The following is an 18435-nucleotide window of genomic DNA, read 5'->3' on the forward strand; positions in this document are numbered from 1 at the left end:
AACATTTTTATTAACGTTAAGTCCAGACTCCGCACGTAAAAATTTCTCTTATATACTATACATATTGTGTACATTTTCGATTGAGGTTTCGACGCAGGATTATACATCTAATAATTTCTCATTAAAAAGTTAGTATTTTTATTTGCAAGATTTTTTAAAGAGTCTAAGAAGCTGATCATAAACCCAAAATTTTTTAGCTATTTTAACCCTAAGATTTTTTTTTTTAACAATAAACGTATGAAATCTTAGGGACAAAGTCTTCTTATAGTGTAAATTGCAAACCCTATGGCTACTTAGCAATTTCAAGGAAATCGACTGAGAGACTAGAATGGAGGGAGAAGAAGGCAGCCAGCAGCCGCAGCTTGTGCTCGCGCACAAGCTTTTCCTCCTCACGCATCCCGACGTAGAGGACATCGACAAGGTCCGGCTGCGCGATGAAATCTACGCTGTCGTCAAGGCCGACGACATGGCGTCTCTATACGATTCGCTCGCCGTTGCTTCCGAGCTCGAGATGGACGAAACTTTACTCGATTCCATGCGTAAGAGGATCGAAGAGGAGATCAAGAAGCTGGACGACAAGTAATGAGCTTCTCTCCATAATTAATTCTTCCTTAGCTTAATCGATTTTTCCCCGAATTTGTTAATGATTTTCTTTGTTTTGTTTTGAGGCCTAATTTGCGCACTTGTGGGCTTATGATGAAAAATGAATAGTTTTTTTAGTAAAGTGTTTCTTTTTTTGATGTTGGGAAGACTAGATCTGCATGCTAGGATTATTCGGTAGGAGAAGATTTAGGGTTACTGGGTGAGAATCGAATTTGCAGTGAAAATGTTACTGGGGCTGTATTTGTTCTTCCGAGGGAAATTAGGAGTTATCGTCATGCTCTTAGCAGGCATTTTCCTGGTAGGTTATAGAATGTTGGAGCAAATCGGACAAGCTTCTGGAGTTGGCTTCTTAAAGGTGCAGTTTGAATACAAGTAGGATTTAATAAACCTTATGAATCCATATTTAATAAATCTTGAGAGGATTAAAGCCTGAAAACTGTTTGGCGTTAAAATTTTGCTAAATCCTAATAAATTTTTTTTTACTGGATTCAGTATTTAAGATTTATGAGAGGAAGACACCCTTATATTTGTTTAATCCTGTGTAGGGTGTGATTTAGTAAATCATGCATTTAACCAATGATGGGGTGGGCTGTAATGGTATTTGCAACTCCAAATGTTCTATTTAGCAGAATTTTAGCTAAATTTTGTGTAAAATAGTATGTCAAACAACCCCAAAAATGTAAATGCTTGGATACGTGATTCATGGGAATTGAGAATGTACCAATATCATAATTTTAAATAATAGCTTGATTGACTTATAATTTATGTCCTTGTCATGTTCCCCAAATCATGGTAAAGATGAAGTGCAACTTTTGAGTGACTTGTGGGTGATGATTGGTAGTGAGTTTCAAACAACGAAAGTACATTGTTGATGGTAAAAGAAGGTTTGGAAGCATAGTTTAACAATATAAGATGATGAATTCTGTAAGAAAATGGTTTTTCTTTGATATTGCAAAAAATCGCAAAGCACTTTCACAAGCCATGTAAAATTTGGTTGGAGCTCATATATTACCTTTTTGCTTGCAAAGCTTTGCCAAAAAATGCATTGGTGTATACTTAACTTGCCCTAGGATGTTAAGGATTATCATGCCATGTGTCTTTTTTAGTTTATGGCTTTAAAGAACAATCACCTTGGATATCTCAACTGGTTTTGCTGATATTTGTAGGACTTCTTATGTGCCTTGGATGTAAAAACAACAAATAAAAGAGAAGAATAACGTAGGAACACTAAGATTGGGCTTATTTTCTTATTTCTTCTTCAATAATAAAGTAAGATACAATTGATGTACTATTCAAGAGGTAGATCAGCTCTCTCACAAGCCCTAGATACCATTATGAACTCTCAACAAACATCAGGAAAATAAACTCAGCAATATCATATCCTAAACCATAGACAAACTCCCCTCTTAAATAACCCTAGGACACAACAACACAATTATAATCTTCCTTAATCAACATAAACATAACTTAGGAAACCTTTCTAAATAAATAGAACCTTCCTAATCAACCTAAATATAATTTAGGGAACATTCCTAAATTATTAAACATGATTTAGGATACCTTCATAAACAATTGAACATATTTTAGGCACCTTCCTAAACAGTTAAACACTTCGTAAATAGCAAAAACACAATTAGAAAATTTTCCTAAACAACTCCCCCATGATCAAAAACTTTCCTAAATAATTTCCCTTAATACGGAACTTTCCTTTGCAACTGCCTTTTGATTAGGAACCTTCCTAAACAGCTCCTCATTCTTGGCTGTGGGCCCCCCAGCGTATCAACTCCTTGATAGTTATTTTCACTTTTCATCAATTATGCAAGAAACAAGGATTTATTTGTTCTAGATAATCTAAAATTGGGCCTTTAAAAGTAATTATTGTTTGAGGGATCTACTCACCTGACAATTTACTTCCATGCAAAATGTTTTATTTGCAATGCAATCTACTACTTTAGGATCAGTGATTCAAGGTATCTATTGACTATTGAGTGTTTAAAGGGCTTGGACAATCTATCAAGGCCTATTTGGTTGCTAGAATTATGAGTGTAAGGTAAAACGAATGCAGGATTTTTTATTTTTTATGTTTTAATGTTTGATTTGGAGTATAATAAATACAAAACATTTTTATAGATTATTTGGAATACCTTAGATCGCCTTTTTTTGAATTTAGAATTCACACCAATCAGGTGAATTTTTAATACAAAGAAAACTCATAGTTTGTGGCCACCACTCCCCAGCCACAACTCATCACCATTTTCTATTGTTCAATGCATTTAAACATACACTTTCGTCTCGGCTTCTTATCTTCTTCTCTCTGCAAGTGCCACTCCATATGTATCTTTCTTCTTAAATTATCAAAAGATATTATGTTTTGTTTTTAGAAATATAATATTGTGTTTGTGTCTTTCTATTTAAAGTGTATGTTTGTAGTCTCCAACTTGTGGGGGAGACTTAGTTTTTGTTGGTTTGTCTTTTCTTTTTGTGACCTAGGAAGTGTTTTATTTTTGCTTGCAAAAATTAGGGGTTGTCCTAACTTTTGCTTGCATCAATTTGGTATTAGAACAAGTTGTCGTGTGAGTCTGTGGTGTTAAGTGAATCTAAGTTTTTATTGGGTCTTCCTTTATTTTAAGTCAATATGGATAAACATCAAGTGGAAAGCAAGCAAGAAAATAAGTCAAATGAACTTAAAGAATCTATTCTCAAAGCCAATGGATCTCACCACTTGAAATTTCTTCAGACCCGATACAGATCGAGCTTATCAAGATTCAAGAGCAGCTACACTCAAGTGCCAAAATATTTGAAGCGAAGAAACTTCAACTCCTGAACGAATTTGAACGAGAAAAGGAAATCATCAAACGAAGGTATGACATTTTGATTCAAGAATCTGAAATGCCGAATCTCCAAAATTTTGAAGACAACTCATCGGGAGATGAGCATTTTCAACCGGAGAAGAATTGATATAGGAAAAGGGGGGGTCTAAACAAGTTGGGTTGTAATTTTTTTGAGTTTCTTTATCTCTACTAAAATTAAGCTCTTAAATGCTCTGATTCCTCCCCCTTTTTTTTGCTGGTTTTGGTTCCCTTTGTGCCCCTTCGGTTCCCTGGCTGCTAGTCCGGTTCTTGTGCTGCCTTTTCGGTTTGCTCCCTGGCTGCTTTCCCGTGGCTCCTCTATCCAGTTCCTGTGCTGCCTTTTTTGCTGCTTCCCTGGCTTTTTTACCCGGTTCCTATGCTGTCTTTTTTGGAGCTGTTTTGGAATAATTGCAAGGCTGTTTGGTTGCTGTTTTTGGAGTGAATGCTGCCCCTTTTGGTGGCTTTTCAAGTGTTGTTTTGGGATTAAATCTGGATTGATTTCTGGACAGATTTTGGAATTGATTTAATGTGATTTAATGAAGATAAAATGACTGTTTGGCTTCTCCTTTTTCTCTTATAAATATTAAGTATTTTGTATTCAAAAGAGGTTGATAGAATGTGATTTTTGGACATGAAAACCTGAGGGTTTTTGGAAAAACTTGAGAGCTTATTCCACTTCTTCGTCTTCTACTTCTTGGGAAGGCTTGCAAGCTTCTTTGCTCTTCGTCTCACCTTCTAATCTCATTCTTCTTCCTGCAAGTATCCACCCCATCAATACCTTTCTTCTCATTTAAGAAATGTAACTTTATGAGCTTTTATTTAAAAGCTTGTAAGCGTCATTTGTTGTAAGTGTCATGTTTTATTGGAAAGTTTGTTGTTTGTCATATTTTGTCTAGTTTTTGGGAATTTCATATATTTTCTTTTATCCTAGGAAGAGTTATCTTTTGCTTGTAAAAATTTGAGTTTTATTTTTCAAATTTTTGCTTGCATTAAGTTCATCATAACAAATAAACAAAAAATTCAACACATTTGATTCACATCCAACCACACAACTCTTGCATATGTAGAATTTGTATATTCCATTTATTTAGTATTTCTAAATTATATGTATTTTAAAGATCTCTAACCAAACAACCCCTTAATGGACAATGGAATTTTCTCAGATTGTTGATGAAAATTGGGAGCCTTGAGGAAAATGCGAATTACGAGAATGAGAAAAAATATTTTGCAAGGAGAATTCCAAAAAAGGTCATGAGAGTTTACATGGTTATGGTAGGTTCAGCTACATCTACGATCATATTGAGAGATAAATGATGCTGATATTGGAGGGGTGGTAGCTGGCTCAGTATGCTGGTCCAACAAAAGCCGGACTAGCAGAACCAGGAGAATGGGGGTGAGAACAACAGGGAATTCGGCCTTCCTTGTGGAGCCCGTCAAACACGCATTCTATATATGAGGAGAAGGATTATGGAGTGGATTACGTAGGGGTTTTAAATTCACAATAGGGGAGAGAATTAAGGCAAGGGAACTTATTTAAGAATTGTTCTAGGGTTTATGAGGATTATGTGAGATTTTATTTTTGTTGTATTTTCTTTTCTTTGAGGGCCTCCTAATGGCGTCTAGGTGGTTTATGAGAATCAATCTGTCTATCTCTCTAATTGTAGATCATTGTATCTTATTTTTGTTTTGAAGTATTAATCTAAAAAATCAGCCACTGTTTCTCAATTCATTGTAATTTTTATTCTGATTTCTTGTTGATTTGGTTTTCAAGGCATATCACTTTGGTATCAGAGCAAGGTAAATGGCAGCCAAGAAGATGGATGCATTTCGCTTCCAAGGCATATCAAGTCGGCTATTCTGAGGGCTGATCTGAAAGGGAAGAAAGTTTAGGAGGATGATGATGAAGTGGAGAGTGTTTTTTCTCAAGGGCCACCTTGGAGGGTTCTGATGGGATATTCCAAAGAAATGGCAGCAAAAAAAGGAAGCTGAACCCTTTTGGAGACCCCCAGGCAGGAGGGATAGTAGACCAGGGGAAGTAATGGGTGGACCTAACCATGGGGTCCAAATCTACTAAGGGAGGAAGGGAGAGAAGCACAACATTACTAAGGGGTAACTAACAGAGAGAGAAATCATTGGGGTGTGGATGTGAGATCAGGGAAGTTAAAAATCGCAATTTTTGAAGGGGAAGACGCTCAGGGTTGGGTGGGGCATTATTTTGCTATCAATTGACTGACAGAAGGAAAAAAAACTCATGGCAGAGGGGCTATGTTTGGAGGGAGAAGCCCTAGCCTTATTTTAGTGGAGGAAGGCTAGGTATTCGATCTATTCTTAGGGAGAGTTTAAGGATTGTTCATTGGAACTTTTCTGAGCCATTCGGGAATGAGACCTCCATGAGAAGTTTCATGCCTTAACTCAACAGGGGACCATCGTGGAGTATTGGAAGAGATTTGAGATGCTTTCTGGTAGGCTGAGGGGAATTTCTGTGGAAGGGTTGGAAGGGGATTTCATAAAGGGTCTTAAGAAAGACATACGAGTAGAGCTCAGGGTGTTGAGGCCTAGAGAGCTAAGAGAGATGATAGAGCTAGCACAAAGGGTGGAAGAGAAACAACAAAGGGATAAGGCCAACAGGAGCAACATCATTTTTAGAGGGGAGGGGGTTATAAGAATACCTCCATGACCCTAGCACAGAGGACCCAAATGGTGTGTAATTTTAGAGGGAAGCGCCAAAGGAGAAGAGCACTGGAGTTTTGTCCTGGAGGCAATTTAAGCGCCTCATAGAAGCGGAGGTGTAAGATACACCGACAAAAGGGTTATGCTTCAAGTGTGATGAGAGATTTGCACTAGGATATGAGTGCAAGAATTGAGCCCATCAAGTCTTGATGGTCTATGAAGGGGATGAGAGTGGGGATGAACTAGAGAAGATCATAGGGGAAACAGAGCAGATACACATAGACTTGGCGGAGGTGTCCCTGAACTCCGTGGTGGGATATACCCTAAATTACACCATGAAGGTGAGGGGGAAAATTGGGGAGCAACCAGTGGAGGTCTTGGTGGATAGTGGGACTACTCATAACTTCATCTTCAATTAAGTCGTGGATCAGTTGGGATTGAAGTTAGTGGATACAGGGAGCTTCGTGGTCATGATGTGAATATGAAAGGTAGAGAGTAGGGCCATTTGTAGAGGGTTGTTACTGGCACTCTGAGGCATACTAATAATGGAGGATTTTTTTCCATTGCAATTGGGAAGCATTGATGTGGTCCTAAGGATGAAGTGGTTACAAATGATTGGGGAGACCAAGTTGGACTTGAAGTCATTGATTATGGAGATTCAGGTAGAGGGGAAGAATGTGGTGCTACGAGGGGTGCCTGCCTATGTAGAACTATGGTTTCACTTAAAACCATGACCAGGGTGATACAGGGAATAGGGTTGGGCTACTTGGTAGAGTTGCAAATCTTGGAGGGGATTCGAGATTCGCAGGCAGAGTAAGTCCTTGAGTGTGTACATTAGCTTATGTAGCAATTTTTAGAGATTTTTCAGTAGCCTAGCGGATTACGACCACCTTGGAGCACGAGCATGCGATTACCTTTAAGGAGGGAGTTTCTCCAATCACTGTCTGACCATATTGATACCCGCAGCTCTAGAATGATGAGATAGAGAGGCTCATCATGGATATGTTGGAGGCATGGATTATTACACCTAGTGTGAGCCTCTTTTTCAATCCTGTTACTGGTGAAAAAAAGGACGCTAGTTGGAGATTTTGCATGGATTACAAAGCCCTAAACAAGGAAACTGTGTTGTACAAGTTTCATGTTGCTGTGATTGATAAATTGTTGGATGAACTATTTGGGGCGATCATCTTCTCTAAGATTAACCTGAAATATGGGTACCACCAGATCTGGATGAAGCTAGGGGATGTGCAAGATAGCATTTAGAACCTACGAGGGTCACTACGAGTTCTTCGTGATGCCTTTCGACCTTACCAACGCTCCAACCATTTTTCAGTCCCTCTTAAATTGGGTTTTATGGCCATATCTCATAAAGTTTGTCTTAGTATTTTTTGATGACATCCTGATCTACAGTCGGACGGAGGCAGAACATATGGGACACCTGAGGACATTGTCGGAGACATTGAGGGAGCACTAGCTGTACGCCAACCTAAAGAAGTGTTCATTTGCACAATTATAGGTGAAGTACTTGGGATATGTAGTGAGCAAAGCAGTTTGCAGGGTTAGTAGCAAACGAGTCCAAGATTAAGGCTATGCTAAATTGGCCTTTACCTAATAACCTGAGGGAGTTAAGAGGATTCTTAGGTCTCACTGGGTACTACCAGAACTTTGTGCAAGGGTATGGAACGATCACATGGTTCTTGACTGAGCATTTGAAGAAGGACAATTTCAAGTGGGGGGAGGCGGCTACATAGGCTTTCGAGCAGTTGAAGAAAGCGATGACCAGTGTTAGCACTTCCTAACTTCAACAAGCCATTTTTGGTGAAGATAGATGCATTAGAATATGGACTAGGGACAATGCTCAGCAGGATCAGCGCCCCTATTGCTTGTTTCAGTCTGGTGCTCACAGCCAGGGCAAGACTTAATTCTGTGTACGAGAGGGAACTGGTGGCTATTGTCTTGGTTATTCAGAAGTGGTGACCTTATTTGTTGGGGAGACATGTCCTTGTCAGGATAGATCACAAGAGCCTGAATTATTTGTTGGAACAACAGATGGTTGCGGAGGATCATCAACGATGGTTATCCGAGTTGCTTCGATATGCTTTTGAGATTTGGTACCAACTAGGCTTAGAAAACAAAGCAGCAAACACTTATTAGGAAAGTCGAGGAGACCTAGTTAGCAACATTATCAGTACTTATGATCTTAGATTGGAAAGCTAGGAGAGTGAACAAGATGAAGGATTGGGGAAGATCAAAGTTGATTTGTTGCAGAATCCGAATAGTTATCTTTGTTACACATTGAGGGGAGTCCAACTGCTACATCAGTGGAGATTAGTTCTTCCAGGAGGATCAGAATACATCACCAAGCTATTACAGGAGTTTCATGACAGTACAATTGAAATGTATTCAGGAGCTCAAAAGTCCTACTATCAGTTATCAGCAGAATTATACTTGGTGGGGATTTGCCGCGATGTGGAGAACTGGGTAGCTAGATGCGATATGTGCCAAAGGCACAAGTATTTAGCCATGTCGCCAATAGGATTACTATATCCACTAGCTCTACTAGAGAGGATGTGGGAAGATGTGATGATGTATTTCATCGAGGTGTTGCCACGATTGGAGAGATTTTTGCTGATATTGGTAGTAGTGCATCGTCTGAGTCAATATGTACACTTTATCCCTCAGAAACACTCTTATACCATGGTCACTATGGCTACTATTTTCATACGATAAGTGGTGTGCTTGCATGGATTCCCATAAGCCATTGTGTTAGGCAAGGACAAGGTGTTCCTTAGCCACTTCTGGAGGGAGTTGTTTTGTTTATAAGGAGTAGTTCTTAAGAGAAGTACAACCTACCATTCTCAGACAAATGGCCAGATAGAAGTGTAGAGACCTATTTGAGATGATTTGTATCAAACAAGTCAAAGAGTTGGGCTAGGTGGATTGCGCAGGCTGAATATTTGTATAACACCTCGTATCATTTAGTAGCAAAGATCACTCCCTTAAGGATTCTCTATGGGAGAGATCCACCTCATTTAGTTCGTTATGGGCAGAGCTCTACACTAGTGTCTAATGTAGAGCAATACTTAGAGGAGAGGGACAGGGCATTGTTTGAGCTTAAGGGGAATTTGTTAAGAGCGCAACAGCTTATGAAAAGGAAGGCTAACGAACACAGGAGAGAAGTAAACTTTAAACTATGAGATAGGGTTTACTTAAACTTGAGGTTTTATAGATATAAAATATTATCCAGGATGATGAATGAGAAATTATCCCCACGATACTTTGGACCTTGTGAGGTCTTGAAGCACATTGGAGCAGTAGCCTTTTGATTGAGGCTACCACCCTCGTCAACTTTGCACCCAATTTTTCATGTCTCACAGCTAAGGAAGGCAATAGGAGAGCATACACCATCATCACTACTCCAGACTTTGATAGAGGACTTGAAGGTCATTTTGGAATCCTTGGAAGTAGCAGGAGTGCACAGAGGAGAGACGGGCATAGGAGGTGCTAATCAAGTAGAAGGATATGCTAGAGCACGGTGCCATATTGGAACCATTAAGAGACGATCAGGAGAGAGTTCCTTACCTTCCCACCTTGAGGACAAGGTGCATTTTGGGGAGAGGAGTATAGATACGGGAGGGGGCGGCAGCGGCCTCAGCATGCCGGTCTAGCAGAACCAAGCGGATGGGGCGAGAACAACACGGAATTTGCCCCCCTTGTGGGGCCCATCAAACCTATGATTCCATTTGTGAGGAGAAGGATTATGAAAGGAATTAATGAGGGGATTTGAATTCAAAATAGAGTAGGGAATTAAGGAAAGAGGGCTATTTTAGGGGGAATTAAGGGAGCTTATTTAAGGATATTTAAGGATTATTCTAGGGTTTATGGGGATTATGTGAGATTTGATTTTTTATATAGTTTTTTTATTTGAGGGCATCCTAACGGCGACTAGGTGGTTTGGGAGAGTCTATCTACCTCTCTAATTGTAGATCATTGTATCTTGCTTTTGTTTTGAAGTATTAATTCAAAAAACCAGCCACCATTTCTCAATCCCTTGCAAATTTTATTTCAATTTCTCGCTGATTTCGTTTCCAAGGCATATTAGATCTACTAGTCAAAAGACAATTATAAGATATAATATTTTTGCACAATCCAAATATTCTCTTTTATCTCACTGGACTTCTCCCACTTTCTCTTTCTTCACTCTATTTTTCCTTACCTCTCTTGATTGTGATGGCAACAATTAAAAAACAAGCCCTAAACCATAAAGAAATATTAAGAAACAATAACATCAATCATTATATGCTATGATGCACAGACACGGACACGGCAACATGGACACGACACGGACACGGGACACGTCTTTTTTTGAAAATATAGGACACGGGTACGGCGCGGACACGGCAATACATTTTGTTATATTGTGTATACATGTTAATGTAATATCATATTAAAAATGACAAATACTAATAAATGAATGACATGATAACTTGTCTAGCTTATAATATAAAATATTTAGTACAAAATATCTAGTACAATCATAAAAATATAAGCAAATAATCACTTACTACAACATCAAGCATTCAAGCTTCAACTACTAGGATTAGCTTTAGAGGTTTGTTTTTTGGCCTTCAATATCATCATTATTGAATATCACTACTTTCAACTCTGGTTCAACAAGAGAAAGATTTGTAATTGTGCAAAAAGAGAGGAGATGAAAATACCTTCACTGCCAAAGAGAAATGAAAATGAGAATATTCGATGAATGGGTATTAAATGCAGACGCTGATTTGGTGTTGTGGATATGAAATAAGAAATTTAGTTTAAATATCGCCAAATATAAGAAATTATATTTTAAAAAAATTATAAAATATTTAAGATACGCGTGTCCGACACGCGTGTCCAATTTGTTTTTAATATTTTTTTAATCGGACACGTTTTCGACGTGTCCGAAACGTGTCGGAGTGTCGGACGAGTGTCATGTCGGACACTGCATGCCTCTTTGAGGAGAAGTGTCGGTGCATCATAAATTATATGTATATAATATAATTTACCATATATTTAATACGCCCTTTCTTTTTTCACTTCTTTGTGACATTATACTACCTGAGCTCCTTTGATTGCCTTCGGTATTTCAAAAACAAGCCCTCACCCAGTTGCAGCCAACTCTCCAGAAGCCACCCAGCCAACTGTCCACAACCCATCGACTTCTTTTTGTTATGGCTTCCATTCTTCTTGTCGACTTGCTCTGCTGGCCACCTAGAATCGACCTATGGCTGCTCTCCTTCGCTATCAAGCCTATTGCCTTCACTATCAAGTTTAATTTCTTTATGATTATCGTTGTCCTAAACCACTCCTTTGTTCTTTATTGTTGGTAAAAAAATGTCGTTTCCTTTAATGATTTGGTATCTTCTTTATTTTTAATGTTACACTAAGTATCTCCTATGAATCTCTAAACCTCAATAGGTATCTCATCAGGATATAAAATTATATTTTATATATTTTCTTTAAAGCTAACTTTACATCATTTGTTAGATTAGTTTATAGTATATTTCATGATTTTTGTTTAGTTCGCTCATTTATAAAAGTCCTTTCTCATATTGTAATTCTTTTGTTTATGTCATTTCCACATTCAATTGCTTATACCATTCCCCAGTTATTCAAATTTTCTTGCATTCCTTAAATTTCTTGGAAACATGATTTATTCTTCTTCTAATTACCATGCCTAATTCTCTAGCTTTTCAATTCAAAGTTCCCAAATTCTAATGGTTAAATCCTATTTAGTTCTAGATTCGATCAACTCTTGCCCACTTTTCATCTCAATTAGAGTTAAGTTATATAGCGTCACTTGCAAGGGATGCCCTTCTTTTCTTGGTCTACTCCTCAACATATTTTAATTGTGGTATATCACTTGTGATGAAGTCCTAGCCAACTCTTGTTCATTTCTTACCACAATTAAGCCAAGTCATTATGTATCTTAGTGCTAGCAAATAACTAAATTAGGGTTAATTTTATCGATTTTAGCGTATGTTTTAGATTTACAGTCAATCTAGCATCACCCATCAATACTTCTTATTCATACTTTAGATTGATAATGATGCTTTTATTAAATAATGGTATTGTTTGCATGTTTCATGCAGAATTGCGGATGCCGAGGAAAATCTAGGTGAAAGTGAAGTTCGTGAGGCTCACCTTGCGAAATCGTTGTATTTCATTCGAATTGGTGACAAGGTAATTTGATGATCATGCTGCCCTGATGTTCATCTTTATGTGAGAATGCTTAACGAGCATTTTCCTAAGTGGTTTAGTTTTATCATGTTTTGGAAATCTCTTACTTCAAATTCAGGAGAAAGCGCTTGAGCAACTTAAAGTAACAGAAAGCAAAACAGTTGCAGTTGGCCAGAAGATGGATTTGGTGTTCTACACACTGCAGATTGGTTTTTTCCACATGGACTTTGATTTAATTTCCAGATCACTTGACAAAGCTAAGAAGTATGTGATGGAAAATTTCACTCAGAACATGATTGGCTTTATATGTAGTAGGTTATGATGCTGCACAGTTCTTATATCTTGTTCTTATGGCAGTTTATTTGAGGAGGGAGGTGACTGGGAGAGGAAAAACCGTTTGAAAGTATACGATGGCCTATATTGTATGTCCACCAGGAATTTTAAAAGAGCAGCCAATTTATTTTTAGACTCCATATCAACATTTACGACTTATGAGCTGTTTCCTTATGACACTTTCATCTTCTATACCGTTCTTACAAGCATTATATCACTCGACAGAGTATCACTTAAAGAAAAGGTTAGATACATTACCCATAGATCAGTTTCATCACCTTTTCATTGTTGATTATTTTCATGAATCAAATGACAGGTTGTGGATGCCCCGGAAATCCTTGCAGTGATTGGCAAGATTCCTCATCTAACAGAATTCCTAAATTCTCTCCATGAATGCCAGTACAAATCATTCTTTATTGCTTTCTGTGAGTTCTATATTTATTTTGTCTAGATTTCGGCAATAGCTATTTGCACTTAAATCGGTTATTTAAACATAATTAATGCCTCGGGATTCGTTAAATGGTTTCAACTTTAATTGTATTGAATGACTTTTTTTTGTTTTGACAAATATGAGTGCATGATACTGCTGGATTGGATTGTTTGGAGGATAGAACCCTGGAGTTTTAAGTTAGGCTTAATATAATTATAGATGACTCAGACGGATACCCATCAACCCAAAAGCTTAAACCAATAGGTTAGTGCTGCTATTAATTATATTAGGAGCTTAACTCTTGGTTCACTTCTTGTCTATGCATGAAATATGTTGGGTGTCCTCAAGGTGCTATGTTTGCATAACACTCGAGTCGCTTGGCATTTATCTGAGCGAAATGAGGTACTAAAAAGGAAATAATTTATCTTTTTTAAACTAATTTTAAGTATGATGAATATTCTTACTAAAAGGAAACAAATATCTCTTTTAAACAAATTTTAAGTATGATGAATATTTTTTTAGAGAATGTAGTGATATCATCTCAAGTGGGTGAAATTATGAACTTTTAAGTTCGATTATATTCAAAATTCTTGGTAATATATTATCTTAAACATGTACACTAAATTACTAAAGTTTGTAGTATACTCAGCTTATAAGTAATCTATCTTCCCTACTATTTATCCCATCTTTTCCATCATTCATGTACTCCATTCTATCAATGGGTTTCTTTCCCTTCATCTCTTTCTCTATCTTCTCACATTTATGTTCTTCATCTTCAAAGTTTACTATTTTAGAACTTAAAGTTTTTTACCTACATTTTTTATGTTTGAAGTATTGTTTCCCATGCCTTGAATCAAGGCAAGACACTCCCTTACAACTATGCACCTTAAAGCAAGATGCTTGCCTAGCCATGTCTTTGTAATAGTGCTTGTTTGAAATGTGCGGTGCATTATTGCCTCATCTTTTCTTATTCGTGCGAGTGCCCAGCTTTGAAATAGACTCCACGTTAAGAGAGATAGATGTATTAGATTGGCCTATGTTAAGAGAGATAGAGGTAGACCTAAAAGATTTAGTTAGAAAATATTAGAAATGATTTTTTTTTTATTAGATTTAAATGAGAATTTAACTTTTAACAAGACACGATGGCGAAAAAGGATTCATGTAACCAACTCCACGTAGTGGGATAAAGACTTGTTGTTGTTGTGGTTGTTGTTGTTGAAACACATAAAGATGTTATATAACGAGATGTTAAAGATGATTAGGCATTTTCAACAGATAGCGAAATGTTAGAAATTTAGAGTTGATGTTATCCATGATTTTGCCAAGCGTTCAACTGTTGTCTCATAATTTACTCGTTATGCCGCCTTTCTATCATGCCATAATTTTTGGATGAGGAATTGATGTTGGCATTATCTTTTCTTTTTTCAGCTGGCTTGACCGAGCAGATAAAGCTAGATCGCTATCTCCAACCACATTTTAGGTATTACATGAGGGAGGTCCGGACCGTCGTGTATTCTCAATTTCTCGAATCCTACAAGAGTGTAACCATGGAAGCAATGGCATCCGCATTTGGGGTTTCTGTAGACTTCATTGATCTGTAAGTTCAGTGAGGTTACTTACCTACCACTTCTACACTTTTCAAACTTAAGATACTTCGGCATCACTACATATCTAATTTATGTTGCGGACAATGAAAATAATTACTTCACAAGAGAAGCAAAGAAATAGCTCCCGTTTCATAGAACTGAAAAGCAAATATTGTAATTTCTCCAAGAATAATTTCATCAAAGAAAGTAACAATGAACCAGTGGAAAAACTCAACCGCAGAAAGCTGGAACTGTTTAGCAAATCTCTGAAAGGAAGACATTTTAGTTTCGTTTCGGACGGCTTTCTTTCTGCTTCTTAAAGCAGTTTTTTAGTAAAGCTGTTTTAAAAAGCAGAAAAAAGCCGTCCCAACCGAAACCTTTGTTGGAGTGCTATAATTGATTTACTGACTGCTCTCTCAATCCATATACTATTTTAGGCTTTGTTTGGGAAGGCTTTTTTATTGCTTCTTAAAAAATAATTTTTTTTACTAAAAAATTCTTTTAAGAAGCAGTAAGAAAGCCGTCCCAAACGAAGCCTTAGTTTCTGTATGATATGCATAGTGACATGCTCTCTGTCATGTTTCTTCCAGTGAGTTATCTCGCTTCATAGCGGCTGGGAAGCTTCACTGTAAGATTGATAAGGTTGCAGGAGTTCTGGAGACCAACAGACCTGATGCGAAGAATGCTCTGTATCAAGCAACTATCAAGCAAGGGGATTTCTTATTGAACCGGATCCAAAAACTTTCTCGTGTGATTGATTTGTAAACCTCTGATTGCTCTCCCCCTTTCTATGCGATTGATTGAGAACACATCAAACTTGAATTTTTTCTTCTGTTTTTGTAGTTTTCTTTTTCTGGGAACTATTTCAGTATTCGTCCAGCGACTTCAACTTGTTTTTGCTATTGAAGATTTGGCCTTCTCGTCTTCTTAAAATTCAGCCAAATTTATACCTCAATAGGGGCTGCAACTTCCATTTATTTCCAAATTTGATTGATATGATTTTAAAAATATTTGAATTTAAGTTCAAATGAATGTGGTATGTGAATTCTCTATTAATTTTTATGTTATAAAATTTTATAACTTGTATAGAAATATCAGTCTGATTTCTCAGAAAGTTTTGTTCACTTTTTGAATCTCTTTACCTAATCTCGGAGCTCAAACAAGATCAAAATATTGATATAATAGAAATAAAATTATTATTTGTTTTTTTCTTGGTGTTGTTGCTATTGAAATGATTGTTTTTTTTTTTCTTTTTTTATTTAACATTAGGCATATATAAATTTGATAGGTATGTGTTCATTTTTGTTGGCTAATAAACATTCATAGAGGTAATGGCATAAGTCAATAATTGAATGTTGAAGAATATCAAATAGTGATATTATTATATGGGCCAATTTATAAAAATGGACATGTTTTAAATTTAAATTAGCTTAAGGAATAGGTTAATAAAAAAAATTAAAATGTATAAAATACAAAACTTAATTATCTGGTCTCAATAGAAACAGGAATCAAAATCTCATTATCCGGTTTCTATTGAAACATGAACTTTAATATGCGGTTTCTACTTTAACCTGAAATTGGATTTTACTTCTCCGGTTTCAATAAATTTTTAATGTTACTTATTTTTTTAATGTTATATATATATATTATTGTGGGGTAGAATATACGCGACGATAGAGTTAAAATATTGCGTCTTAGCGTTGTACGAATATCCAGCTCACACATAGAGAACACAATATGTTTTTTTATATGGAAAACCCTGTAAAGGGGAAAAACTACGAGGCCTGGCCTAGTTTGAAATAATTATATTAATGTTTGGGTAGATTACAATAGGCTGACTAGTCCCTGAGGGCGATCAGATTATAAATGTTAATCGTTTTGTTGAAATCTAGTGATAAACGAGAATGAAAGTGAAGCGTCACTTGGTTGACTGATAGAAGTCCGGTGCAACTTGAAAATCTGGGCGCTAATTGGTAGTCTGGTAGAACTCTGAGCCTCAAGTGATGATCCAGCAGAAGTTCGGGCCTCAAGTGGTGGTCTGGCGAAACTTTCGGGCCTTAAGTGGTGGTATGGCGGAAATTTGGGGCCTCAGGTGGTGGTCCGGTGGAACTTCGGGCCCTTATGTGGTGGTATGGTAGAACTCTAAGCGTCATGTGGTGGTTCGACGAAGGTGAGGGTCTCAAGTGGTGGTCTGATGGAGGTGAGGGCCTCAAGTGGTTGTATGACAGAGGTTATGGCCTCTAGTGGTGGTCCGACGGAGCAACGATTTCATGCGGTGGTCCAGCGGAGGCGAGGGTCTGAAGTGGTGGTCCGACGAAGGTGAGAGTCTCAAGTGGTGGTCCAACGGAGGTGAGGGACATGTGGTGGTTTGACGATGGTCGAGGAGGAGAAATGAGACAAGAGCGATATCCGATTTCTCTCTTAAATCCTTTTGCTTGGGGTCCCCTTCTAAGAGAAAAGTGGGCTCTATTTATAGTTTTTTAGGGTGCCATGACCCTTAAACATGTGGGAGATCAATTGCAAATGAGGATTGGTTGGATGGACGAGTTGAATCCCTTGATCATGGACCGATTGATGGATATTTGAATGTCTTAGTGATGTTGGAATTAGGTGATATTGGGCTCGTTGGATTCGTCTCGTTGAGCTGCTTGATTCGACTATAAGCACATTATGTTTGGAAACTGTTTGGTAATCCAAATTATGGTTTGAACCTTCCAACAGTGCTTCTAACCATTGATTTTGGACCCATTTGGGCTCGGATTGGGTCGAATTTGGTGTCGTTGGGTTCGTATTTCTGAGATGTTCAGTTCGACTATAAGTTCACTAAAATCGGACTTCAAATGGTCTCCAATTTAATTTTTGAAGTCTCCAACATGACTTTTGCCTCAAGATCCATGCCCGATCAAGATAATTTTTCAATGATATATATATATATATATATATATATATATTGCTGAGTATAAATTTTTGTCTTATATTTTATTTGAACTAAATGTAAAATGTGATTATGTATTAACAATAAAATAAAATTTATTTTACTTTTTCTTTTTTTATTGACACTGTTTGCTTATTTTTTAATTATAACTTATTAATATATATTTTGAGTTAAATTTAAAATTTTAATTATTTTTAAATAAAATAAGTTTTTATTAATTGTTGTATTTATAGCTTAACTAAATGTGTTAACAGGACAAATGCAAAATTAAAAATCTTGTGAAATTAATTGGATGACCAACTTGTCTCAAAATTTGGAGTGATTATTCCGTCAGGTTACCGAATGCATCCGGAAGCCAATAACAAAACGCCACGTCACTAAAGTACTTGGTACCGTGCTCGATACAGATGCTCAGTACACACTCAGTATGCTCGATATTCTTTGCCGGAGGCAATAAAAATTCGTAAATGAGTGCCGCGGTGAAAACAAGTATCCTAAGCAAAAAACATAAAAGTGTTTTACTTTTTAAAAAAAAAAAAAAAATATTTTAATTTATTCTTTTTATAAATCTGTATTAAAACGGGGGTGGTTGGGGGCACTATTGCAATCTATGAATAGAGTACCGGTCTACATTGAAACCACACAACGAAGTTATGCAGTTTCAATAGAATACGCATAATCAAGTTCCGGTTTCAGGAGTTTGCACGTGCAGTTTGCTGGTTGAGCGAAGCTATTTCCTCCCACTCCTAATTGCAAAAAAAAGGTCTAGTTTCAATTGAATCGATTAATTAAGTTCCGGCTTAT

General features: G+C 37.1%; 1 protein-coding gene across 1 annotated transcript; it reads left to right on the forward strand.

Annotated features, from left to right (window-relative positions):
- The first annotated feature begins 328 nt into the window (after nucleotides 1-328).
- LOC110108577 (26S proteasome non-ATPase regulatory subunit 6) lies at nucleotides 329-15629 on the forward strand. Its single transcript, XM_020839267.2, has 7 exons — nucleotides 329-579; nucleotides 12260-12350; nucleotides 12466-12611; nucleotides 12705-12924; nucleotides 12997-13105; nucleotides 14539-14707; nucleotides 15287-15629. The coding sequence occupies exons 1-7, from the start codon at nucleotides 329-331 to the stop codon at nucleotides 15459-15461; spliced, it is 1161 nt and encodes a 386-aa protein (XP_020694926.1). The 3' UTR covers nucleotides 15462-15629.
- Nucleotides 15630-18435: the final 2806 nt, after the last annotated feature.

Source organism: Dendrobium catenatum, unplaced genomic scaffold (assembly GCF_001605985.2).
Source record: "Dendrobium catenatum unplaced genomic scaffold, ASM160598v2 fragScaff_scaffold_923, whole genome shotgun sequence".
Taxonomy (NCBI): domain Eukaryota; kingdom Viridiplantae; phylum Streptophyta; class Magnoliopsida; order Asparagales; family Orchidaceae; genus Dendrobium; species Dendrobium catenatum.